This window comes from Formica exsecta, unplaced genomic scaffold, assembly GCF_003651465.1.
Source record: "Formica exsecta isolate Colony F162 unplaced genomic scaffold, ASM365146v1 scaffold120, whole genome shotgun sequence".
In the NCBI taxonomy this organism is placed as follows: Eukaryota; Metazoa; Arthropoda; class Insecta; order Hymenoptera; family Formicidae; genus Formica; species Formica exsecta.
This window is the reverse complement of record NW_021848537.1, coordinates 2,682,681-2,710,386: the sequence shown is the minus strand read 5'-3', so window position 1 is coordinate 2,710,386 and position 27,706 is coordinate 2,682,681. Positions and strand designations below refer to the sequence as shown.

General features: G+C 29.5%; 2 protein-coding genes, 1 long non-coding RNA gene and 1 pseudogene across 3 annotated transcripts in view; 2 read left to right on the top strand and 2 right to left on the bottom strand.

Annotated features, from left to right (window-relative positions):
• The first annotated feature begins 5,176 nt into the window (after positions 1–5,176).
• The window catches only part of LOC115241412 (chymotrypsinogen A-like), a 107,045-nt gene continuing 84,515 nt past the window's right edge, over positions 5,177–27,706 (top strand). The window contains exons 1-2 of the mRNA XM_029817168.1: positions 5,177–5,596; positions 5,924–5,977. The gene's annotated coding sequence lies outside the window, so the exon portion shown is untranslated. The remainder of the gene's footprint in view (positions 5,597–5,923; positions 5,978–27,706) is intronic.
• Positions 6,180–9,009, top strand: LOC115241330 (conserved oligomeric Golgi complex subunit 3). Its single transcript, XM_029817044.1, has one exon. It carries the CDS (start codon positions 6,369–6,371, stop codon positions 8,805–8,807), a length of 2,439 nt encoding a protein of 812 aa, XP_029672904.1. The 5' UTR covers positions 6,180–6,368; the 3' UTR covers positions 8,808–9,009.
• Positions 9,731–11,627, bottom strand: LOC115241520. The gene is made up of 3 exons (XR_003884917.1): positions 11,207–11,627; positions 10,631–10,843; positions 9,731–10,323 (listed from the first exon to the last, which is right to left on the bottom strand). It is a non-coding gene; the product is annotated as an uncharacterized LOC115241520 (long non-coding RNA).
• LOC115241382 lies at positions 11,936–16,080 on the bottom strand (annotated as a pseudogene).

Here is a 27,706-nt window from a genome sequence, read left to right as displayed (position 1 = left end):
TTAAAAAATCTTTTTAGTAAAACATTAATTCCCCATTAGTCATAGAAAGTCCTTAAAAGGATCCACGGAAAAGAATGCATAGAAAAAAGGGAGAATCTTCGATTCGTAGAATGTGACCGTTGTAATAGTGGCAACCTAGATTGATTCATGACCAATCGTGGCGTTGTTCAAATGCGGAGCGAGTGTACTCGATCCATGTAATAGATCGATCAAATGACCGTTGTCTTATATGTTCTTACAAGTCACGATCTGAGTAAGAACGACGCGAGGAATGCATTTATATGACTTCATCTATTTCGGAAAATCTGAATTTTTGGAAGGCTATTGTTATATTATTATAGCACACGATATCCGCGCATATTAATTTAACATACACAAGATATCTCAGAATCTTGTTTTCTCTCTTCATAATTAAAGGCAAAATTATTCTGAAATATAAAAAAGATAATTTTTAAAAATTAATAAAACTAAACTTTTTATAATTTAAACTTTCTATAATTTAATCTAAACTTTTTATATAATCCTATTTTTATTTAATCCATAAAATATAACGCAATTTATATATAGAATACTTTTACGATTTGAAATGAACTACTCAAAATTCAGCTCAGCAAATCCAATAAAATGCTTTAAAAAATCTTTTTAGTAAAACATTAATTCCCCATTAGTCATAGAAAGTCCTTAAAAGGATCCACGGAAAAGAATGCATAGAAAAAAGGGAGAATCTTCGATTCGTAGAATGTGACCGTTGTAATAGTGGCAACCTAGATTGATTCATGACCAATCGTGGCGTTGTTCAAATGCGGAGCGAGTGTACTCGATCCATGTAATAGATCGATCAAATGACCGTTGTCTTATATGTTCTTACAAGTCACGATCTGAGTAAGAACGACGCGAGGAATGCATTTATATGACTTCATCTATTTCGGAAAATCTGAATTTTTGGAAGGCTATTGTTATATTATTATAGCACACGATATCCGCGCATATTAATTTAACATACACAAGATATCTCAGAATCTTGTTTTCTCTCTTCATAATTAAAGGCAAAATTATTCTGAAATATAAAAAAGATAATTTTTAAAAATTAATAAAACTAAACTTTTTATAATTTAAACTTTCTATAATTTAATCTAAACTTTTTATATAATCCTATTTTTATTTAATCCATAAAATATAACGCAATTTATATATAGAATACTTTTACGATTTGAAATGAACTACTCAAAATTCAGCTCAGCAAATCCAATAAAATGCTTTAAAAAATCTTTTTAGTAAAACATTAATTCCCCATTAGTCATAGAAAGTCCTTAAAAGGATCCACGGAAAAGAATGCATAGAAAAAAGGGAGAATCTTCGATTCGTAGAATGTGACCGTTGTAATAGTGGCAACCTAGATTGATTCATGACCAATCGTGGCGTTGTTCAAATGCGGAGCGAGTGTACTCGATCCATGTAATAGATCGATCAAATGACCGTTGTCTTATATGTTCTTACAAGTCACGATCTGAGTAAGAACGACGCGAGGAATGCATTTATATGACTTCATCTATTTCGGAAAATCTGAATTTTTGGAAGGCTATTGTTATATTATTATAGCACACGATATCCGCGCATATTAATTTAACATACACAAGATATCTCAGAATCTTGTTTTCTCTCTTCATAATTAAAGGCAAAATTATTCTGAAATATAAAAAAGATAATTTTTAAAAATTAATAAAACTAAACTTTTTATAATTTAAACTTTCTATAATTTAATCTAAACTTTTTATATAATCCTATTTTTATTTAATCCATAAAATATAACGCAATTTATATATAGAATACTTTTACGATTTGAAATGAACTACTCAAAATTCAGCTCAGCAAATCCAATAAAATGCTTTAAAAAATCTTTTTAGTAAAACATTAATTCCCCATTAGTCATAGAAAGTCCTTAAAAGGATCCACGGAAAAGAATGCATAGAAAAAAGGGAGAATCTTCGATTCGTAGAATGTGACCGTTGTAATAGTGGCAACCTAGATTGATTCATGACCAATCGTGGCGTTGTTCAAATGCGGAGCGAGTGTACTCGATCCATGTAATAGATCGATCAAATGACCGTTGTCTTATATGTTCTTACAAGTCACGATCTGAGTAAGAACGACGCGAGGAATGCATTTATATGACTTCATCTATTTCGGAAAATCTGAATTTTTGGAAGGCTATTGTTATATTATTATAGCACACGATATCCGCGCATATTAATTTAACATACACAAGATATCTCAGAATCTTGTTTTCTCTCTTCATAATTAAAGGCAAAATTATTCTGAAATATAAAAAAGATAATTTTTAAAAATTAATAAAACTAAACTTTTTATAATTTAAACTTTCTATAATTTAATCTAAACTTTTTATATAATCCTATTTTTATTTAATCCATAAAATATAACGCAATTTATATATAGAATACTTTTACGATTTGAAATGAACTACTCAAAATTCAGCTCAGCAAATCCAATAAAATGCTTTAAAAAATCTTTTTAGTAAAACATTAATTCCCCATTAGTCATAGAAAGTCCTTAAAAGGATCCACGGAAAAGAATGCATAGAAAAAAGGGAGAATCTTCGATTCGTAGAATGTGACCGTTGTAATAGTGGCAACCTAGATTGATTCATGACCAATCGTGGCGTTGTTCAAATGCGGAGCGAGTGTACTCGATCCATGTAATAGATCGATCAAATGACCGTTGTCTTATATGTTCTTACAAGTCACGATCTGAGTAAGAACGACGCGAGGAATGCATTTATATGACTTCATCTATTTCGGAAAATCTGAATTTTTGGAAGGCTATTGTTATATTATTATAGCACACGATATCCGCGCATATTAATTTAACATACACAAGATATCTCAGAATCTTGTTTTCTCTCTTCATAATTAAAGGCAAAATTATTCTGAAATATAAAAAAGATAATTTTTAAAAATTAATAAAACTAAACTTTTTATAATTTAAACTTTCTATAATTTAATCTAAACTTTTTATATAATCCTATTTTATATATATATAATTATTATTTATTTAGATTTTGAAAATAAAAAAATAAATATCGCGCATTTGTAAGTAATCATATAGTATCAGGAATGTTTAAAAAATTATCGGATGACTATTTTATTATGCCGTATATTATAATTATTATTTATTTAGATTTTAAGTTATCGAAAATAAATATCGCGCATTTGTAAGTAATCATATAGTATCAGGAATGTTTAAAAAATTATCGGATGACTATTTTATTATGCACACATGCCGTATATTACATCGTGATGCAAACGTGTGACAATTCTATTAAAAGAAGTTTGTGCAACTATAGTTAGAAACATTGGATTAAGCATATTAATAAAATTATCCAGGGATTATAATTATATCACGAATCGTAATACGAACGTGCAGCAGTTTCGTCAAGTTAATTCCGCGCAACTGTAGCTCCAAACATATTGCTTCAATATATTAATAAAAATATACAATAGTACTTATCTATTTTTAATCATAATTGCTACGTGCGTGTTTTTCTAAAACTTTGCATAATGTTGATATTATCAAAAAAAGTTTTGCGAATAAATACATATCGTAAAAATAATACATATCGTAAAAATAATGCGAATTATGACATATAAGTAGAGATCGCGTCAGGAACCGAGTCAAATACGTTTACAGTTTAATAATTAACATGCATCATCGAAACTTCGAAAATTAAATTTTTTCAAGTAAAATCTGGATGAGTTCCTCGTCGACAAAGAAATTGACAGAATGACAGTGGTGTTGCACCGATTGATTAGTCAATTTATTTATTATATTCGCGTGATTAGTAAAATTACCTTTTTTTAAAAAAATAAAAAAATATATCTGCCAAATGAATGCGTAAATTAGGCAAAATTCACGCACTTCGATTAATACAAACATTTTTATTGCATCAAACTTAAATTTTTAATGCCATTTTAATATAGAAATAGTGAAAAAATAAATAATAAAGATTCAGATATCTTAAACAATTTATAAGAATAAATAAATTCTAAATTTACATATTTAATAAGGAAATTACATAATTTACGAAAAGAATTTCTTTTTAAATATTTAATAAAAATTCAAGATAGCAGACAAAAAGACCAAAAGATAAATATAAACATCTAATTCTGTCGTATGAATTGTTCAAATGATTATAAATTCTAATAGAAATCAAAACGGATGAAAATTATAAATAATCATTATATTTTGTGATAATTTTACAATTGATAATTCAACACTCACCTGTATGATTTCTCCAACGATGCACGGATGCGAATATATATATCTCAATTAAATATTTCGCCGAGTCAAACCGTGCAATTTTCCAATTATTTCCAGAAATGAGAACACAGCAATACGGGAATCACAGGATCGAGTGGCTAAAATTAAACGAAAAATCGCGATGACATCAATCGTTTACTAATCACAATTAACTTACCACTAAACGAACACAAAATATTCCGCGTATGAATTTATTTAGATAGCGATTAAATTATTATATTATTAATATAATAGAACAACGAACCTCGAACGTGTTTGCGGCCCGTCTATTGAGATGTACAGCGTGATATTGTTTGCATACCTTTCCCCTTCCATTTGTTGTCATTCGCGCGCCAAAAGTTAAATAAACATAGGCAAAAATAATACGCGTTGCTCCGCGTGTAGGTATATATATTCCGTTGTATACATATATATTTCGTTGTATATTGTGTCTTGAAACACGACTGTATCGATTAATAGATGCTAAAACGCGATCATTCCTATTACAGTAATTATAATTAGCGATTATTAATCCGTGCGAATATAATCACTTGTCGCGTATTAACTCGACCGCATAGTGCCGTCTAGTATCGAAATTATGTCGCCGACTGAAGTTAAACGAGAAGCCATGACGTAAAAGTCAACCGTTTATTAATGATTAATTTAAAGCTCAACAGACACAAAGTAGTATTCCGCGTATGAATTTATTTAGATAGCGCGCGTCAAATTATTATATTATAACTGAACAACAAACCTTGAACGTGTGCTTACAGCCCGGCTGTTGCGACGTGTAACGTGATATTGTTTACATACGCTGGTGACTCTTCCCCCTCCATCTTAAGGTCATTCGCGCGCCAAAAGTCGGGCAAGCAGGCGACAACGCGAGTCGCTCCGTGTATTTCGTTGTATTGTGTCTCGAAACGCGATCGTGTCGATTAGTAAACGCGATCATTTCTATTACAATAATTATAATTAGAGATTGTCAATTCGTGCGAATAATTACTTTCCACTATTATCACGTCGTTAATTCGACCCCGTACCCCGTAGTGGCCGTCCGATATCGAGGTTACGTTTTGTCGATTTGCTCGGTCAGTGAAGTGAAACGTCGTAAATGATCGCAATATATAAATAAAGTTCACGTTCGACGATGCAATCAATTATCGGTAATGTCGCGCGATCGCGTAATTAATCTCGTGTGTATTTTCGCGTGAGTGCCATGAACGGAGGACGAGAGGAGGAGGAGGTCCGGGGAGGCGTCGGGCGACGGCGGAGCAACCGTGAGGTAAGCAGTTTATAATTTTGTTAATTATATTATTTAATTAGAAATGTTGGTGATTTTTTACGAAATTTTATTTTTTAACATAATACCCAGGAGAATATTTTATGCGTAGTACTTTAACGTAAAATCTCTCTTTCTCTCTCTCTCTCTCGATCGCTATCGCGGAATAATTTTACAAAAATTGATAATTGATTTAATTAATTATATTAATTATTCTATTAATTTATAATATAATATATCTTATAAAGATACGCGCGTAATAATTTTTCTTTCCGTTATATATTGATTATCTCGGATATATTGCTTTAATTTTGATATATTTGTTTATAGATCTATCAAAATAACTTGTGTACTGCTACAACTCCGCCGTTGCGCATCGTGCCGGTGAGTGTTAAATTATTTTTTATTTAAATTGTGGAGGCAATTGACTGGATTGATAAAAGTATCAATACTTTATATATTCTCGGGGAGGACAATTTACATATTCAAATAAATAGAAGTACGCGCGTCAGCGATATGTAGGTAGGGTTAGGTAGAGATTTAGCGGGAAATTCTCCCTCTGGTACAGTCGGTAATGTAGGTGGTTAAGTCGGTAATGTCGGTGTGTCATACGTAGACAGTTTCTTGAAATTTCTACTCAGTTTTCTAAAGTTTGTTATATACGATTTGTTGAACACGCGCGTCTAAATTCAATTTTGGACCGTAGTCTGGGTCAGGATAAATGCCATATGTACGATTATGTTGACATTTGGATATTCTTATCGCGAGTAAAAGTATGTCTAAAGCAAGAGCGATTCCACATAACCTCATTCAATGGGATCAGAGTGACAATCCTTTGGCCCCATTGACAATATGTCAAAAGGATTGTTTAACGAATCTCGAAACTGCCATAACTTCGTATTTTCCGTCATCGAATCTGCAAACCAATGTAATCCATAGCGATAAAGAGAAATTGCAAAAGCAGGATTCCCAGGAAAACAACCTTCCGATAGAAAGGTATCAGGAGTTACTTCAGCATTACTTGTCTTTAGAGAGGAAATACATGTCCATGCATGATATGAAGTACAATCTGTATCTCGACGAGCTGAAGTCGAGGAGATCTGAGTGCCACGAGGTTTGTTCTCAGATAGAGAAGGCATTGGATGATCTTTCTGCACTTTATAAACAGTATAACGAAGTTTCTGCTAAAACCACTTCTCTATACGATGCTAGTGAGCAACTTATTTCTGATCAGAAGCAGCTGAACGCGACAATCGACAGTATTACAGAATATGTTAGATATTTCAAGGAAATCAATATGATCACAGAGAAATTAGATGCGCCTACCTTGTCGATCAATAGCGAAATGTTTTTCGCTATATTAGACAAAATTGATACAAATATAAACTTTATGCAGAATAACTCGTCATATAATGAAAGCGGAGTTTATTTGATACGATACAGGCATTGCCAGTCAAAGGCAATTACACTGATACAGAATTATATTTTCAATCTGTTCTCTAAAACTACAGAGAGCATTTTAAATTTAAAGGATAGCGAAGGCTCACCAGAAAATACAGATACAGCACTTGCTTTATTTTATGGCAGATTTCAGACAATTTTGTCCAAGACAAAACCAGTTATTGAACAGATTGAAAACAAGTCATACAAGAGACAGGAATATGACAGTCTATTGCTTGAATGTCATCAATATTATTGGAGTCAGCGAGGCTTAGTGTTAGGTGCAAGTATACAAAAGTCTTTGAATTCTGTCAGGGAGAAATACAATGGTGATCATTGTAGTTTAGTACGACACTCTTGTGCACTGCTCTTGCACGCATCGATAGATGAGCACAAACTTTTTTATGAATTCTTTTCGAAACAATCGAACGGGCTGACCGCATATTTGGAGAGTTTATGCACTTCGCTGTACGATGCATTACGACCTTTCATAATACACATCAATCATCTTGAGACGTTGGCAGAAATCTGCTGTATTCTACGAATAGAAATGTTGGACGAATATGTACAGAACAATTTCGAACCGTTGGAAGGCTTTGGAAACATATGCTTGCAGCTGTTACACGATGTGCAAGAGAGATTGGTATTTCGCGCGCATTTGTATCTACAATCCGACGTGTTGAACTACAATCCTTCGTCAGGAGACTTGGCGTATCCAGAAAAATTGAAGATGATGGAAGACATAGCGGAGTCGATTAGAGAAGAGAATCGCCAGACTCGTATGAAAAAGATCTCAGTGTCATCTGCTGACAGTTCTGTTCTAGAACCGGTCTCTCGAAATCATATAGTCATGGATTCTATTTACCAAAAGACACACATGGGAAGTTCTCCGGCAGATCTACATGCTATGTGGTATCCTACAGTTCGCAGGACTCTGGTATGTCTATCAAGGCTTTATCGCTGTGTGGATAGATCTGTGTTCCAATCGCTGAGCCAAGAGGCCATTTCCCTCTGTGTCCAAAGCATCGAGAATGCCAGGCAAGAAATTGAGAAGAGAGCGAGCATTCTGGACGCGGAATTATTTCAAATAAAACACTTGCTGATCCTTAGAGAGCAGATTGCACCGTTTCAAGTTGACTTTACTATTAAGGAATATAGTTTGGACTTCTCCAAAGTGAAGACCGCAGCATTTGGGCTGCTTGAGAAAAGTTCCAGGCTCTTCACCTTATCGAACAATGCATTATTACAGTTTCTTTTGGAAGGTGCACCACAGATGAAAGAACAACTCATTGATTCGAGAAAACATGTGGATGCAAAGTTGAAGTTTACATGTCAACGATTGATACAACACGCAACTTATTTATTGATTAATCCTATTATCAAGTTATTGGAAAAGGACAAATTGCATGATGCAAACTCCAGTCAGGAAAATGCACTAGGAAGTGCAAAGGAAGTGGCAGCCATAGTGGTTGATGTTTTAAGGATAATTAAGTTTAAATGTCCTGAGATACAGCAATCGATGCAATTGTATTTGGCTAATAAGGAAACTGAATTTATTTTATTTAAACCGATAAAAAATAATATTTGCGCCGCGTTCACACAGTTGCATCAAATATTGAATAAGTATTATAATGCAGAGGACCTTTTGTTAATCGCGTGTCCTTTACCAGAACAGATTTCTGTTATGTTGAGCTCGACGACGCTGGTTCAAGGAAAATTAAATCGGGAATCAAGCTTGAAACGGTCGCAGTCGATTACTAAACAAGAAGTTTAAATTTTAAAATTTCCGTATTTATTTTATTTTTCGAAATTATATAGAGTATTGGACAGAATAGTGAGTTAGTTATAATAAAACGAACAAAAATAAAAATTTCGTATGCTAGATGTAATTATTTATATAAACGTAAAAAAATTTTATAATTAAAAAAATAAAAGTAAAGTTGAAATAAAATTAGTAAATTGATTAAATTTTAGAATTAAATCGAATAAAGATAGAAAAAGATAGATTTTGACAGAGATACATTAGTTTTCATATATAATTGTATTTTACGATACAATATATATATATATATCTTATAATTCTATAAATATAATTAACTAAAATAAAGTGATTAAGTTTTTCTTATTATTAGATTAAATTAATTATTCATTAAAAATAAAATTTGGAGTTAAATTAAATCTTTGCCATCTATTTAAAAAAAAATAAAATCGTTATTTATATCTAATATTTTAGTTTTTTTCAAAGAAAACTATGATTTACTTATTTTATTATCATCGCTATAATACAATTTATTTTTTGTTATTGTTGTGTTTTCTCTAATTTTTGTCATTTTATTTCATAATATAATTATATATAATTTCTGGCAAATTTTTGTGATGAAAGTTATTTTCGTATAAATAAAAATTTTAAATTTTTGCATTGTTATGTAACTTTTGAAATTGTATAATAATACATGTATATAGCATTTAGATAAAAACTTTGTTAGAAGTATAATTATATGAAATTGTGGGAAATGTAAATAGAGTTAATATTAGAAAATAAAGTTATATAATCTTCTGCGGCAAAAAATATATATAACAATTTAATTCTTATAATTTATATAGTACAAACATATAATAATATTCAAATTATTATAATATATTACATTTATTATGATGCCACTGCAATTTTTGGAATAATATATATTTACTGAAACATACACATTTAAAACATACATTAATATATTTAAAATATAATAGGATATTATTGTTTTATTTAAAAATAGTTAAATATTGGACGAGAGGTATATTGGAGCGATATTATAAATCAATAGATTATCAATTTCATTGAATACGAGCAAATTACTTAAATATTGACAAAATTAATTAAATTCCACAAAAATTTGTTCTTTGATAAAAACTAATAACTGGATAACAGAATCTGGGATTTTATAAAATTGTATATTTTTTACAGAGAGAAAAAACATGTTCTAAAATTTGTGGTTATAAACTTTGCACGCATACAATCGTTAAAATAAACGAGAAGGCCTAACCTACACATAAAGTTTATACCATAAATTTTTGAACATTCTGTATATTTGATGAGTTTCAATTTTGGATACTTACTCATCCGTTTGTGTTTCTGTGTATGTTTGAACTATAACACATTCGAGGTATGAAACAAAAATATGTGAGAATACAGAGCATCATCGCCATAATCAATACAAACCACAATGTCCAAAATAATAATAAACGGAATTTCATACAAAATGGACTAGAAACGTGATAATACTTTGGAGTTTCTCTATTATCTGAAATAAGAAACGACCTACTATTTAATGTATTTTGATGCACTCAATATTATTTTGAACTCCACTCTATTTTTATTATATATATATTTATATATCTTCCATCGACAAATATTTATAAAGTATTTAATGTGCTATTATTTATAAAACAATTTACGAATAAAATATATACGGTACTCTTTCCGATACCTTTTAATTATTATATTTTCAAATTAGGGAGCTATAAAGATTAAAAATAACTTTCTTTTATTATTTCTACAAAAGAAAAAGAGAAATTTTTAATTAAATAGCATAATGAAACTTTACGAACCTTTGAAATGTTTCCTCTCCATTTTCTCGATAATAATAAGAGGGATGGTGTCGTAAATCAGGTTTTTCTGAGCAAAGGCGGATTTTTCCTGTAGCTCCATTTTGTAATGCTTTCCTTGATATACACAATAACAGTATAAACTTTGCGCAGAGAAATTTTCAAATACTTCTAATTGAACCTTTTCATTTTGTTTTCTTTTCGATATTTACGAACCTGTCGACATAAACATCGTTCGTACGAAGATTTAGATTGAATTGTGTGAAAGAAAAATTGTTTGGCTAACGACAGTATGGGTAAAGATAGCAATATATACGAAAGATAAAAGTGCAAAACAGCCATTAATTAACTGTATATTATTGTAGTCATTATTTTCCCGAGTTATCCGCTGTCTATTCTTATTAATTAAACGTGAATATGTATACTGATAACATATAATTGGAGCGGTCAATTCTCGGGGTCAGGCTCAACTTTTTTGCGATAACATTCTCTCTGGATACATTATTAAAAATCGTCTGCCAACAAACTCTGTGAAATTCGTAAAAAGATGCATAAAATTTAAAATAAAATATATCTCACATTTTTTCCGATTGATGATTGTAAGTTATCACTGACACACTTCACACTCCGAGTGAAATTTGAGATGGATTTTTTCTTCTCAGATTTAATTTGTAAATAAATATAACATAGATGTCGATTCATCCACGTCTTCGCAAAGAATAGATCATCAAGCATATTTACCGCGTAAATATCTTTATTATAATAAACTCGTGTTCTTCGATGTATGCACCTGATGATCCCGAATGACCTCCGCGAACATCTGGTTATGCTTTTTTTAGCTCATTATGAGTCACTATTTAAAGTAGTTTCTGCTTTGTGCTATTATTGACATTAGATGATCTTCTTAATTATTTTCAATTCGAATCACTTTCCATCTAAGGATTCTTAAGCTACTAAAGATTAAGCTAATTATAACAAAAAGTATTTTAATTAAATCACACGCGTTTTATTTATTAAAAGTTTCGGATTAATATTACATTTATTAAATATATAGCTTCTATCGATTTTATTTAAGTATCGCGATTTATGATATTTTTTTCTGCGTGATTAATTATAAAAATATTGAAAGACCAATAGTTCTTAAATTATAAATGATTCAAAATATAGCGTTTTTGGGGGGAACTAATTTTATTTACAAATGATGAAACTTTATACTTTTTATTAAATTTTAAGTAAATAAACAGATTCTTATAAAATTTTTTAAACTGTTAAAAATTAGTCACAAAAAAGATTTCTTTAACTCTTCAGAATTAATCATAAAAAAATTTGCATTAGAAGATAAATATGTTTTTGATATCTTCTTAAAAAAAGTTTTTTCAAAAAATTTATTCCAAATTAATCGAAGTATCTATTAGTGAAACATAATGATCTGGAATGCTGCATCTAAAATATTGTATATGTGATTATCAAGAACCTGATAAGCGCCTTATATACATATGTATTTAGAATTCTATTTTTTATTGTACAAATTCTTATTTCTTTCCTACATTATGTATAAAGTTTGTACGATGCTATTACAATTATAATGGCGCTTATCATTATTTGAGATACAGGTATAGAATTTGAGGCTGCATTATCAGACTCTTCTCCTTTTTTCGTCGTCCTGTCAGTAGGATTGGTTGTTGTCTCGGTTATGGGAGATGTAGTGGACTCGTTTTCTGTCGCTAAAAGAATATTTATGAGTAACATATTATATATTGATAAGATCTATAATTACTGTTATTTTAACGAGATTGATAAATATTGATAAATTTGTGATTGTAGTTAATTAAAAAAACACGCACTTGTGCTAGGTTTAGTTGAGTTTTGTTCCTTTTTTTCTTGGCCCTTTAATACAAATGCGGCATTCGCTGTTAATTTAATATTATCCCGTGGAACAATATTTCTAAAAACATATATTAATTTATAGTGATTCGCGAAAATCGAATAAAATAACAAAAAAATCAATTATTATTATATGTGTCGGGAACTAGTATCGTACAATGGAAAAGATAGTTTCTCATAAAAATAAAAGTCGAAAATATTAAAATTGCTTAACATTTTTAGAATTTATTCCGTCTAGTCATTATTTTTTTTTTTGTCCGGGATTCTATTTCCAAGAAAATTGATTTAAAAAATTGCCAGATTGATAACATATTCACGCTTAAATAATTAATGACTCAGAAACTATTAAATTTTGTAAACATTTTTGTAAAGAAAAATTTAATTTAGAATTGGCTAAAGATTTATAAATTTATTTTTAATAAAGATTTATATAAAAAAATATTACTTTTTTCTTATTAACGGAAAAGATCGATTAAAAAGAATGTAGAAACTATTCGGTAATATTCTGTACACTATGTGATGAAACTTACGTGTCGCAAATTGCATTGCTAGAAGCCACAACAATCTCTAAAGTTTTGTCCAAATTAGGATATATAGAAGTCAGATTAATCTTCTCTCGCCGCAGACCCAGATTAACTACAATGATGTATAATTCGGCCGGATAATTTTCCAAGAATCTAATTCAATCAAAAATATAATTAACAACAAAAATTGCAATTTTTTTATATGACTTTCGTAAATTTCTATATAATTTACACACATACACAAATAGTATAAATTTAAAAAAATGTTAAATAATTTAGAGAAATAATATCTTATAAATAATATAGATATTTTATTTTTACAAATCCCAATATTAACAAGATATTATCTATTATTATATATATTTTTTTAATGTGCCAACCTTTTTAACACCAACACGTGATCATGATTTAAACTTGCAAGTTCATAATCTCCATTCCTAAAAATTGGATTTTTTCTCAAAATAGCCAGGTTTTTGTATGTCTTTAAATTACTCTCATTTTTATTTTGTTGCACCTCCACATTGTTGTTATAATGATGATGAACAGGGAGATATGTAGTTTTATTTTTTGAAAAGCCAGCTGAAATTTCGGGATTCCATTGCATGGGAGTTCTCACTGGATCTCTCGAGAAATATTTGTACTTGTTTATGCCACTGGCACATCCTATGGGATCGATAGTTTCATTCCAACTTATCTTCGTATCCAACATGGCTATTTCTTCGCCGTAATATGTATATGCTTGTCCAGGCAAAAGCAAACTAAGCATATGAAGGCCGTCGACTCGATTAAATCCGATTCTCGAGGCTGCTCTCGAATTATCATGATTTGAAAGCTGCATTTGTAAAAAATAATTATAGATGAATGACACCAGAAACGTACATTAAATTAGTATTTATATATTTTTTAATTATTAGTAAATAAAAAGAGAGAGAGAACGAATATATGTAAGTATCTTCTAAGTATCAAATAATATAATACAATAATAAATATATATAAAATAATATTAAATTTTTTTCTTGATTCTGAAAATTACTTTTAATTCAGTGCTTATTCTTTTCGGGAAGACCAAAGGTATAAATGCCTTTTTCGGTTTCGTTTCTTAAGGCTTTGTCTTCGAAGAAATACGGCACTGTATTAATTTGGAAACCGTCAACCTCTCTTTTCAACCAAAAGTCAAATATATCCTATTGACAAAAATTAATCATTTATAAATTATTTATGATAAAAAAATACGAATTATATTCCGGAATCTCGTACCTATTTTTTAAATAAAAATTGGAAATGTGTATATATTAATTATTAATTGAATATATTAATATAGTTCATACACATATATTAATTAAATATTTTTTTGAATTTAAAGAGAGAACGTAATTTATAATACATATTTTTACTCTTTTTTAATTTATTTGATTTACTAATTAATATTAAATTGCTTTTGAATTTAAAAGTTTTAAACTTTACTAAATTGTTAAAAAAAATTACAATCTGCTGTAAGAAAATTAGAATCTTACATTCTAACTTTTATTCTTTTCAGTATTTTTAAATATTTATTTTATTTTTTAATTTAGATTTAGAAATATAAAAAAATATTTTCTTATTTATATATTAAGTAAATATATATATTACCATTAATTCTTTGATCACTTTCTCGTTTCTCAGATTAAGGTCCGGTTGAGAATGATGAAATTTATGATAATACCATTGTTGTCTCTTCTTATGCCACGTCCATGCAGATTCTTTGTTATCGTTGTATATGCTTGTCTATACGAAAATAATGAAAAAAATATATTTTTTCCTATCTTTATTTAAAATAGATAAGTTTTCTTAAAAGAGATTGTTGGAATAATGCTATATTAATAAAACAATAAAACTGGCAAAAATATACCCAGTTATTTGGTGGAATATTTATGCCATTTTTATCGATACTACCATCTGACCAAATGTAATAGTCAGTGTACGGCTCGATTTTTTGTGCCGACATTTGGAACCATTTGTGTTGATCGCTGGAATGATTCGGAATAATGTCGAGAATGACTTTTAATTCTAAAAGGAATTAACAAAAATTAAAAATAAACAGGCGAGTTTAAAAAATTGCATATTATTATACCTCGATTATGTGCCTCTTGTATGAAATTATCGAAAATATTTAAATCTCCGAAAAGGGGATGTATATCTGTATAGTTGGAAACGTCATATCCTGAATCGATCAATGGCGAAGGGTAAATAGGATTTAACCAAATTGTCTCGATTCCGAGATCATTGAGATAATCGAGTCGATTAATAATACCTGTGATTTAATTGTGTTAAAGAAATTTAATAATATACGCATTAAAAAAATATGTTGAAAATATTTTTATAGCATATTATATAAGCGTGAATAAATATATATATGAATATATATATTAATACGAATATTTCACGAATTTATACGTGACCGATGAAAACTTAATTTGATGATATAATTTCCTATTCTAAAGCAATTTGTGTGACTTACCCTTCAGATCTCCCTCGCCATCACCATCGCTATCCTGAAATCCTCTAGGCCAAATCTGATAAACCAATGTAGTTTCCCACCATTTTCTATCCGCAGGCTCTTCACTATTCACGTCGCATATAAAAAGTCCTAAAGCGCTTATCAATACGACATAGCGTATAAGCGCTAACATGGCGTATTAAATATGGTAAATCTTCCTCGCTGATTGTTAGCTGATTAACTGCACTTCTGCTTGATCACACTCAATTTAAATATTTTATTTATATTAATATATTTATTAATATTCACATATTTTTTTCCATACGTCCGTTTGCGACACAGTCTTCTCGTGGACGATGTAAAAATGATGCGGGAAAAATTTCACGGTCTGCACAATAGATAACTATGTTATCGGTGTCGCGGCCCCGCTTATCACCGTTGTGATTTAGGGTAGGGATATTCAAACATTCCTATTCTATCAATCCTTCTATCAAGAACTGATAGTCTACATTCTCGAAGAAAAGTCTTTGTTTATATCCTGATAGCAACGACGTGCAGATTATATGTACAATATATGCAGAATAGCGATAATTTTTTTTATTTAATTTAGAATTGGCTAAAGATTTATAAATTTATTTTTAATAAAGATTTATATAAAAAAATATTACTTTTTTCTTATTAACGGAAAAGATCGATTAAAAAGAATGTAGAAACTATTCGGTAATATTCTGTACACTATGTGATGAAACTTACGTGTCGCAAATTGCATTGCTAGAAGCCACAACAATCTCTAAAGTTTTGTCCAAATTAGGATATATAGAAGTCAGATTAATCTTCTCTCGCCGCAGACCCAGATTAACTACAATGATGTATAATTCGGCCGGATAATTTTCCAAGAATCTAATTCAATCAAAAATATAATTAACAACAAAAATTGCAATTTTTTTATATGACTTTCGTAAATTTCTATATAATTTACACACATACACAAATAGTATAAATTTAAAAAAATGTTAAATAATTTAGAGAAATAATATCTTATAAATAATATAGATATTTTATTTTTACAAATCCCAATATTAACAAGATATTATCTATTATTATATATATTTTTTTAATGTGCCAACCTTTTTAACACCAACACGTGATCATGATTTAAACTTGCAAGTTCATAATCTCCATTCCTAAAAATTGGATTTTTTCTCAAAATAGCCAGGTTTTTGTATGTCTTTAAATTACTCTCATTTTTATTTTGTTGCACCTCACACACACACACACACACACACACACACACACACACACACACACACACACACACACACACACACACACACACACACACACACACACACACACACACACACACACACACACACACACACACACACACACACACACACACACACACACACACACACACACACACACACACACACACACACACACACACACACACACACACACACACACACACACACACACACACACACACACACACACACACACACACACACACACACATATATATATATATATATATATATATATATATATGTACATTGCACACACATTGCGTATATACTCTATTTTTTTATCATACTAAGAAAGTAGTGCGACAATTCAATAACCGCGAAATGTCAAGGGTTAATTTGCATGTTTTATCTCTTTTGACCGCATAAAAATATATCGTATTTTTGTTTTTTGCCCGTTGATATCCGAGGGCATAGTAATGAACGATATCGCGTTTCTCGTTGCAACTGTTACAGCGCAATGCAATTATTGCAGAAGATAGTTGGTGCACCAACTGTGCGTTAATTATATCGTGATGTAGCAATTTACCAAAAGTATTAAAATTTATTATTTAATATAGCGCAGTGTTCATATTAAAAATATGTTGTTCGATAAATACGTACAACGTATATGATACAAAAATTGATTGCGAAATTGATTAGAAGATAAAAAATCATAATTGAATTTATTTTATCTCTTGATAAATTTTGAGATTAATTCAACATTTTTTTTCATCATGTTTGTTCATTAAAAATATGTGAAGGTAAATTTATTTTGTACCAATTCGTTGCGGATGATTTAATTTATTTTCATTATTATTTTAAAAAATGACATGCTATATGAGAGACTGTTAGTAATCGTATTAGTTAATTATGCGATGAAAAAAATAATAATAGTTCAAATAAATGATACTTTATCTGAGGATAATTACGTTATGAATTTACTTTTGTTGTAATTTTAATATAAAGTAAACAAACAAATATAAATCTTTAGTTGCTAAACTTTTTAAATTAATTAATTTATAGTTTATGAAATTATCGTCTGTCATCTTTCTTGAGAGTAAACCGATGACAAATAACAGATAATACAACCTAAAACTATAAAATATTACAGCTGTTTTATATTACAGCAATATACTATATAGTTCTTGTGTCGGCGAATAGATTAAAAAGCCGACATTATCACCGAATCGTGTGTATGAAATGAAATGTAACACGAAAAACTCTTTAATGATCATACGATAATCACTCTACGTGTTGACGTGATAACCATGATCGATATCAACCACTTTCTTATTTATCGTAAGCAATTCAGAAGCGTATGATTGCGACAAATAATAACGCAATTTATATAATATGCGTTATATACACACATACAAAATATGAAATATATAAACATGATATAGATCTTGTTTCGATATAAACTAGTGTCAGTACTAATAATATTGAAAAATTACGTTCTATAATTAGGATGCAGTAAAAGCATATAATACTGTAATAGCATCTAATTACATTAATAATGTCATGTCATAACTGATGACATTATAGCATTACAATTTCCGACTACATATGACATTATCATTATAGCATTACAGTTACCATTGAAGCAATGTTGAAGCATTGTAATTACTCATTAATTATTTTAAAGCTGATAGTGTAAAATGTTTTTGGAAAGCAGTAAAAAAATGTAGAAAATTATATTGTGTATATTGACAAATATAAAATATATATTTGTCTATAAAATTTTAATACTAATATTATAATTGCTTGCAAAATTTAAATTAAATCAAATTGAAGAGAGAATAATATTCTTTATTTAAATCCTAACCTTTTTATAAATAATCTTTGTCAAGTAATGACACAAATACCGACAAAACACCGACTAGCCGACACATGCCGATAATTATAATCGTCGCATCAAGTGAGATTATTAGTTATTCGCTAGAGGAATAAACTGTTGAACAGAAATCTATTAACGTTAATTCTATAACGCTTGAATATATAATAGTAATATTTCTATTACTATAACAACATAATATGTATAAAAAAGAGTTAAATTTACAATTAATTTTAGGTGATTATAAAATTCTCTTTTTCGTTGTATCATTTTATCGTACCAATATATCTCACAGTTGTGTCTGATCACTGATTTGGAACGTGGATGTTTCTACATGTATATGTTTTCTATATACTGTTTTCCCCTTTATATTGACTATATTTGAAGAACGATATTTGGATAATAAGATAAGATAATAAGGAAAAGAAAGGAATGTGGATTATATATAATTCTCATAACGTTCTATTTCGTAGTTATTAGGCAATAACATAACAATACATATATACATATGTATGTACGTCTACTGGCGAGCAGTATGTATGTTTCGCTTATACGGTATAAAACTCACATACAACGTTCTCTGCGTCTGCTATTCGACGCAGCCTTTAATTAACATCGAACTGATCGTCCTGTATCGCGTGGTCCGCTAATATAGTTAAATATTTTTGATTAATTATTTGTTTCTGGATTTAAATTCTCATTAAGGATATTTGTGCAGTAAAAAATTAACTTCTTAATTATATATTAATTTCTTAATTAAATATTAATTATAAATTAATTTCTTAATTAAATTATTTTTTTAAATTATATATATTTATATATTATCAGAGAGATAAATTTTACTTATAAATTATATTTTTTCTTACGTCGTACGGTTTAATTTTAAAATGATATCTCGGAACAACTACCTTAAATTAGAACAGAATAGTGAACTTTATGAGATAATTGCTCAGTGATTAGATTAAGTTAAGGTTTATCATAATCGTGTGATATCCAACAATGCTAAATTGATTTTTCTACGTGAGTATCTCTTTTTATTGTTTTTATTATAACAGTTTCTCTTTATTTATTGAAAGTTCTTGTTGTTTAGCTTGAATTTGTATGTTCTCCGGAATACTGTAAATATTAACGGTACTCGCGCGATCTAGGACGACAGCTTTCTGTACTTTTCTCGTCGTATATATAACAGTTCACTATCTTAAATGTATAACTTCGGAAGCGGTTTTGCAATGGAGCGACGTTGCGGATTACCACAGTTTTCTCGCTGTCTATAGAGAACCGCCCCTACGTAATCTTAATCGCAAAACTGTTTTCTAAGGAACGCACACACACACACCGACTATCTTGTACGTAATTTACTTTTATCCTTTCACACATAGTTGAAGATCGTCGATGAGGCGGACTTCGCAGTCGTATCCGAAAAGTTCAGAGTCAAATTCAGACCAAGTCCATGAATTTTTAAAAATATGCATGTGGCTTTTCTACGACTAGGTGATTATATTAGTAAAGTAATATTATGTAATTAACGACACGTATATTCAAAAGACGCAATTTATATGCGATACATACATAAACCAAATATTCTATTCGTGCAAAGAAAAACCTCAATATCTTCTTTTTTTTCTACTTTGCGAAGTAGAAAAAAAAACGCCGATACCGAGGATTTGTCCTGCGGATAGAAAATTTGTTTTATATATGTATGGTAATAAAAAACGTTAATATTAATAAAGTATTAATATACTTCAACAACAGTATTATATATTTAAAGTAAAAAATTATATGAATATTTTATATACGAAGTTGGTCTATTTTTTTACTCTGGATTCTTCGTATATTTATTCTTGCAACTTTCGTTCTCCTTTCGAAGAGAGCATTAGTTATAAATATTTTTGTTCGCTAACTAATATCGTCTACGTCGTTAAAGACATGTAAAGACAGTAAAGATAGATTGAATGATAGAGTGTGATATATCTTTCACACGATAGTAGTACGGTACATAGTATAGTCATAGGTATACATACATGTGTTATACGTATATGTGTATTGTATGTGTATGTGTGTATTTTTATGTATAATTTATATAAAGATGTGTGTGTTGTCTATGTGTATATATCTTTAAGAAAAAAAAGAGAGAAATCGGAGAAAGAGTAAGAGAGGGAAGGAAAGATCCAGGAGATCTACAATTTTTTGGTAAAATGCAGAAACGACTTATCTGGGTTGTTTGATATTTACAAGATGGGGTGCGGCCAGCCCCGCGAATATGACGATAAGATTCGAAAGCAGAAATTGTATATTAAAACACTAGAAATAGTACAAAATCTGTTTCTTATAAATTAGACTTATAAAGAAGTTTTATACCTGTTTCTAATACATCTTACATAGGCGTCTACTTTCGAACAAGTTTGTTGTTTCCACTTTCGTCTTGTGAGAAATTGAATCGAAAAATGAGTTTCATCGTACAGTTGTCTTTTTTTCAACAATTAAAAAGATTTCTGTATGATTCCCTTGCGAATTACATAAACAGATATAATATAAAAAATGTGATATATATAAAAATGAATAAATAGATATAAATAAATTATTAAATAAATGCTTTAAAAACTTTATGGTAAAATCCTAGGTTACGACGTCATTCAGATAAAATCTAATCGAGTCAAAGTAATAGAGGGAGAAAGAAATAAATCAATAATATAAATTTTATTTTTATAACGAGTGACGATTATATTTTGTTAAAATTCCCGTTTTAAGGTACATGTATTTTTTATAAATATCTAAAAACAGTGTCTAACTATCGTCGTAAATTAGGATTATGTCAAAATTTTTGTTAATATGATTTATTAATTTAGAAAAAACTATTTTTTGATTCGACAGAAATAGAACACAAAACATTTAATAAAGACTATGTTTTTATTAATTTTTTCTTGAAAAAAAGTTTAATTAAATGCACAAACATTGAGAAATTAGAGAATTTTATTCTCGATTTTATCGTGAAAATTCAGAACAGTGTTTTTTATTCCTTTTTAATTCATGAATAATGTTTGATAATTTATGCAACTGTCATAATCATGAATCAATTAACTTGGTCCGAACACAAAGGTTTTTTTATCGTTGAATGTTGGTCGTTTTTATGACTTATTAACTAATCGAACGAAGGACCAAAGTAGTTTATATCGAATAAATAATTATAACAATATATAATATAATAGAAAAATCGATGGCTCGTGTTGATTGATTTTGATCAGTCGTGTGAAATATTTCAGCTAAAACTAGCGATACTTTAATCTTGTGCACTTTTTACTTGTTGAATAAAATATCGAGAAAAAATTATTACTCAATAATTTACAAAAAGTATATTAGATTCTTCTTTTATTTTTTACGAATTCTTTTAATTATTTATTCTTTTAGTAAAATATATATACAATAATTTTTTAACATTAAAAAATTAACGAATTCTAAAATTATGAGATATTCAGAAATATTGAGAATATATATTATTTTAGAGATTATTTTAAGATTTATTAAAACTGATATTTATTATTTTATTGCTTATAAAATGTAACAGCAAAAAGTGCAAAAAATTAATTTTCTTGATCTTCTACTTCAGACTTTTGATTTGTTTTGTTTTTTGTTACGTACTTCTACTGGTCCTTGTTGTGCGTATCGCTTAATTTTGTTTCCACGAACGCCGATTATCGATACAGACGCAATTTATCTCGACGAGTTTATAACGAAACATAGTACTAGGAAGTTATTATTAGTATATCGATTATTTGTAGAAAATAATTATACGATTACATCATTCCTTAATACGCAATGATTTATTTTAAAGATAATAAACCTGAATCATTCCGATTTAATCGCGCTAAAAAGATATCGAAGAGATCTAACATCGAAATTCAATAAGTGTCAATATAAACAGCTTATATATAATTATTCGCTCTATTATGTTACGCAAAATTGGCCCGTTTAACAGTCCTTTGCAAAGATTTAATATATTATTATTATATATAATAATAATAGTATATTTAATATTATATTTAATATTATTATTATATATAATTTCAATGTACAATTATAATAAATTTATAGTAATCTTTATGGCATATAACTTTTAAATGAATAGTACGAATCTAATTTCAACTAATTTCTCTGAAGTATTAAAACTAAAAGGATAAAAACCTAATAAATGTGAAACAACCAACGGTCTCTTGTAAACAAAGTAGAGTTTCGAACGGTTGTTTCGAAAATAACTTCTGGTCCTTTGATGCGACCATGTTATTCGTTGTTTTCAATTTGTCTTAAATTTGTTTGGAATTTTACGTCCCTGATAGACATTTATAGTTATTCACGGTTGTATCGATAGGGGCTGGCCGCATGTAATGACAGTCTGTGTTTTGAATATAGCATTCATATAAATCTTGTAAAGTTTAATTTCGCCCATGTTTTAGACACGAGAAAGCGATCTTAAGTCGCACACATAAAGTTCATTTGTGTACTTAAACATCGGAATTTAAGCTTTACGAAATTGTATGTACCCCCGTGGCTTCAATTTCTATTTTTGAAACGGAATAAACGGCATATTGTGAATCAACGCGATCGAACGCATTGCGTGTACTAGTACGGAGGCTGCCGTAATAAAGGCAAATTGATTGAGTTTTATAGATATATTTATCAGATTAATACAAATTAATTCAACATGACACGCGCGAATCTCGCACCCGAACCGCGTGTCTGCTATAAATCTTTAATAATATTATTATAAAATTTTTGCGAGGAAAATTTTCCAAAAAGGCATAAATTTGAAACGATCAATCATGATGCAAATTGTAATATTTTTCGCGAGAATAATTCATGCGCGTCGCTCTCGTTTGCAAATGTTGCACACTTCAAAAATTTAAAGGATAACTATTGCAGTATAAATATGTAAAAGTAGTAAGGTATTTCTAAATTGTCGTAAGATATCTCCAACATATATTTTTAATATCTTTTTTATCCTTCAAGATAGATCTCTTTCGATTTTAATTTGTATAATTGATTTCTTTTGTTACTTTAATTTTTTTATCATTGAAGAATTTATAAGACTGATATTGAAATTAAATATATGTCGAAAAATATCTTCTGATATTTATTAGAAATATCAGAGGAAATTATTTTAAATTTAATAATCGATTTCATATCAATAGTATCTAGTCATCTCGTATAACAGCAATTATATTTTTACCTTTATCATATCACTGGCCATTATGATTGCATATATAAATCGGGGGAACATGTCATAAATGATAGGTATGCATTATATGCAAGATTTCTTTATTGATAATGCGAGGCAAATTCCGATAATTTCGGCGGTTTTATAGATGAGAGTATTGTATTTGAAAATATTAATAAAAATTAAAAAGTCGCTGTGTGGCTAATTATTTTGAAGTTGTTAACAAAAGGAAAAAAAATATTATTTTACAATATGCGTATTGACTGTTGACTCTCTAACAATAGTTTTTACACAACAGCGTTTCCGTTATTTACTGTTCACGTACAGTTACGTCTGCAACACAATGTTTATCCAAGTTTTTGAAAATACTCTCACATCATACAATTTCAATTTGAACTTGAGTTTAACTTAAACAGAATGGAAATGTTTCTATATTTCATATATATTTAATAGTATACACACATACACTTATAATTTGAAAATCAAATATTATCGCACAATATGAGACTCTGCATAGTTTCATATGTGCATATATATGATATTGTGTATGTGATACAAGCTTGTGTACATCAAAATTATCAAAATCATATATATATGACTTTCCAATTAATAAAATTTTAGGTTGATAGGACGAAAAATTCAAATAATCTTTTTTTGAAGTTAAGTATTATCTTTCGAAAAAATATAACATTCTCTGTATATATTCATTTTTCGTTAACACTCCGTATGACGAAGGGATCTACTCGATCTCAATCAGCATTGTTCGAGAGCGACGAGCTATGGAATTATTCCCGCGGGATTCTCCCCCGGAAATTCTCGTGCGGAATATCGAATGCGTGATGTTCGTGAATTCTTTTCACGGAACAGCGATTTTTTAAGCGTGTCACGTTTCGATACGCAAAATTCGGTTCGCCTAACCAAACCTACGTCCGTTTTATTGTGACGAAGCGCAATAAACGGTTGGCCTGTTATCAGTCGGCCCGAATCGGAAATTTACAAAGAGAAAAAAAAAGAGATTCTCGAACGCGTGGATGCGCTCTTGACGGATTTCAATCGTGCCGATATCCAACTTAACAATGTTTATCAAACTGTTAACGATATTCTTCAACGAATTTTTATAACGCGGGTACATATGCAGATATTGAAAGAATCATAGTTTTTAAAATCGAAATTGATTCGTCAAATCTTTCATGAAAATCGAAAATTAAGAGATCATGAGAGACAAGATATAGATTAATGCTATTCTGTATGAAATTGATAGAAATGGGCTTTTAAAATACAAAAGATATCAAAAGACATTGCCTAAAAAGAAAGACGGGAATAGGCACATATGTAAAATGTATTAATTACAGTAGAAATAAATAAAATAAAAGAATATACAATCATACGTATGAAACAATATAGACAACTATGAGGTATGTCTTCGCGTTTTGGTGGAAAATATAAATTACATTTTAGTATTTGAAAGTAAAAACGAGAACAACACGATTATCAATAAAAAAAATTTGACATTTGCGATAATTTTCTGATAAAAATAAATTTTATCAATCCAGTCGTATTTCACATTCCTTTACAATTCGTTGCAAAATTAATTGATTTTGAAAGATTTGCGCGCGAATTCTATCGATATGATATTAAAAATTCTTTATTGAAAAGTTAAGCTCAATTATATAATAATAACTTAAATTGTTTGGATTTTTCAGGCCTCAGAATATATTTGAACACATTTTTCGTGTTTGTATTTTAATTTAGATAAAATATGTAATAAAGTAAAGTTAGGCGCGCGGAATATCGTGAGAGAAAGGAACATATTCTACAGTTGATTATTATTTTTTTCCGAGGAATACTATTTTTTCGCATTCGAATCTTCTTTTGTGCCTAAATTGTTTGAATAATCGAACTTTCGAGTATCGTGACCTGATCAAACAGTGCGATGTATCAATTTCGTTTGAACTCTACGAACTGTTCGGACTTCAGAATCTTTAATTTCTATTTCAAACTATTCGAACAGTTTGATCACGCAATTTGTCTGAACCTGTGTCTGACAATGCGTTCTAAATCTCGAAAAAATTCATCTTTGCAATGATTTTCCGATTAGCATGTAAAATTTTATTATTAATCGTGCTTCATTTTATTCTACAATTGTTTAATGTTAGGTTAAAGGGAATCGAAAGAATTGTGCAAGAATAGGACAGATTTTTAAGTCCATATTTCGTAAGATCTACTTTAAGTTGTGTGATTTCATCATATTTAAGAGTTTAGAATTCTATTTTTTATTTAAACTTTTTTAATTTTTAAGTATCGAATACATACTTTGCAAATAATAAATTTTGCATTCTTCTTCTAAACTCTTTAATCGGGTATTTGAAAATAGAGAGAGAGAAAGAGAGAGGGCAGGAGTAGACATGAGGAGCGAAAATCAGGTAGATAGATAAATAGATAGATAGAAAAAGGTGAAGTAGAAAGAGATAGAGGGATAGACAGAAATATAGAGATCGTACGTCATTGTTGAATCCTCGTCGACGACGCTGCAATGCAAACGAGCGCTGAGGTACGTGTAGCACTTTTGATTACGTTCGATTAATTATTTTCATTCGCTGTCGTCTCTGATTCCCAGCACGGCGCCTCGCGTGCAACCAGGTGCGCCAATTGTCAAGTTCGAACGACACGTGGAAAATTATTTTTCAAAAAATAAATTTGTGTTATGATTTTCGCTTTTTTTATTTATTTATTTTTTTTATTTTGATACTTGTGTCACGGCAATAAACACGTCCGACGTGTGTGATGTAAAATTAATAAAACGAGAGTAGATTATTCATTTCTCTACGTCATGCGAGTTTATTATTGCGGAATTCTCTGGAGAACAAAGAGATCGAAACGACGGATGTGTGTGCCGTTGTTGTACGTGACGTTGTTCGGAACATTGTCTCAGCCACCTGGAGCACATTTCGTATCTTGGCGAATTTACTCGTATATAACTGTCTTCGCTAAAACTATCACGCGTAAACAGCAGTCCAATCGGTCGAGCAGTCGAGCGACGAAGGTTCGGGAGACGCTCTCGGATCCCATTTACTGTATTATCACTTGAACGCTTTGCTATTGAGTGTCTTTCTCTGTGTACGCCTTACTGTACGCGCACATACATACTTACATAATACACAACTATCGCGAAATTCGGATTAATAAAATATTTATTCGCCTGTTGTTCTCATTTTTTCTTTTTACAAGCGTTTGTTTGTTTTTTTCTCTGCGTGGCTGCGGTTGGAAACATCTTTCGACATTTATTTTGAGCTTAATAGCTTGATAAAGATACGGTTAAAGTTCTGTTTTTAGTAAACAGTAAATTAAACGTACTGGAACAATCTTATGATTGAAATCATTGCGTTTAATTTAATTTGTAGACTAATAGCAGAAACTTTCTTTGCCGTTATAAGTTCCCATTACATTTCTTTGCTATTAAATTAAACGTATCATCTCTCTTTCCTCCTCGTACATTTAATTTACCTTTCTCTCTCTCTCTCTCTCTCTCGGATATTTTCTGTTTAGCCATATCTTTTTGGCATATAAATATATACTCTTCACGTTTAAAATAAAATAAAATAAATATATTCGGATTATGAATAAAGAGAGAGATAAAAATTAAAAACTTAGAAAATTACTTTGTGTTCTTTCTTAATTTATGGCAAGAAAGAAAAGCTGGAATTGAAAAATTCAAATATGAGAAAAACGAAATAATTTTTAATGAGTTAAAGAGCGATAACGATTCAAGTCGACATATCTCGCAAAATTTATTTCAGATAAAATTTCATATTTTAAGCAAAATTTAAAATCGATAGATTTAATTTAATTTACGAAAATGA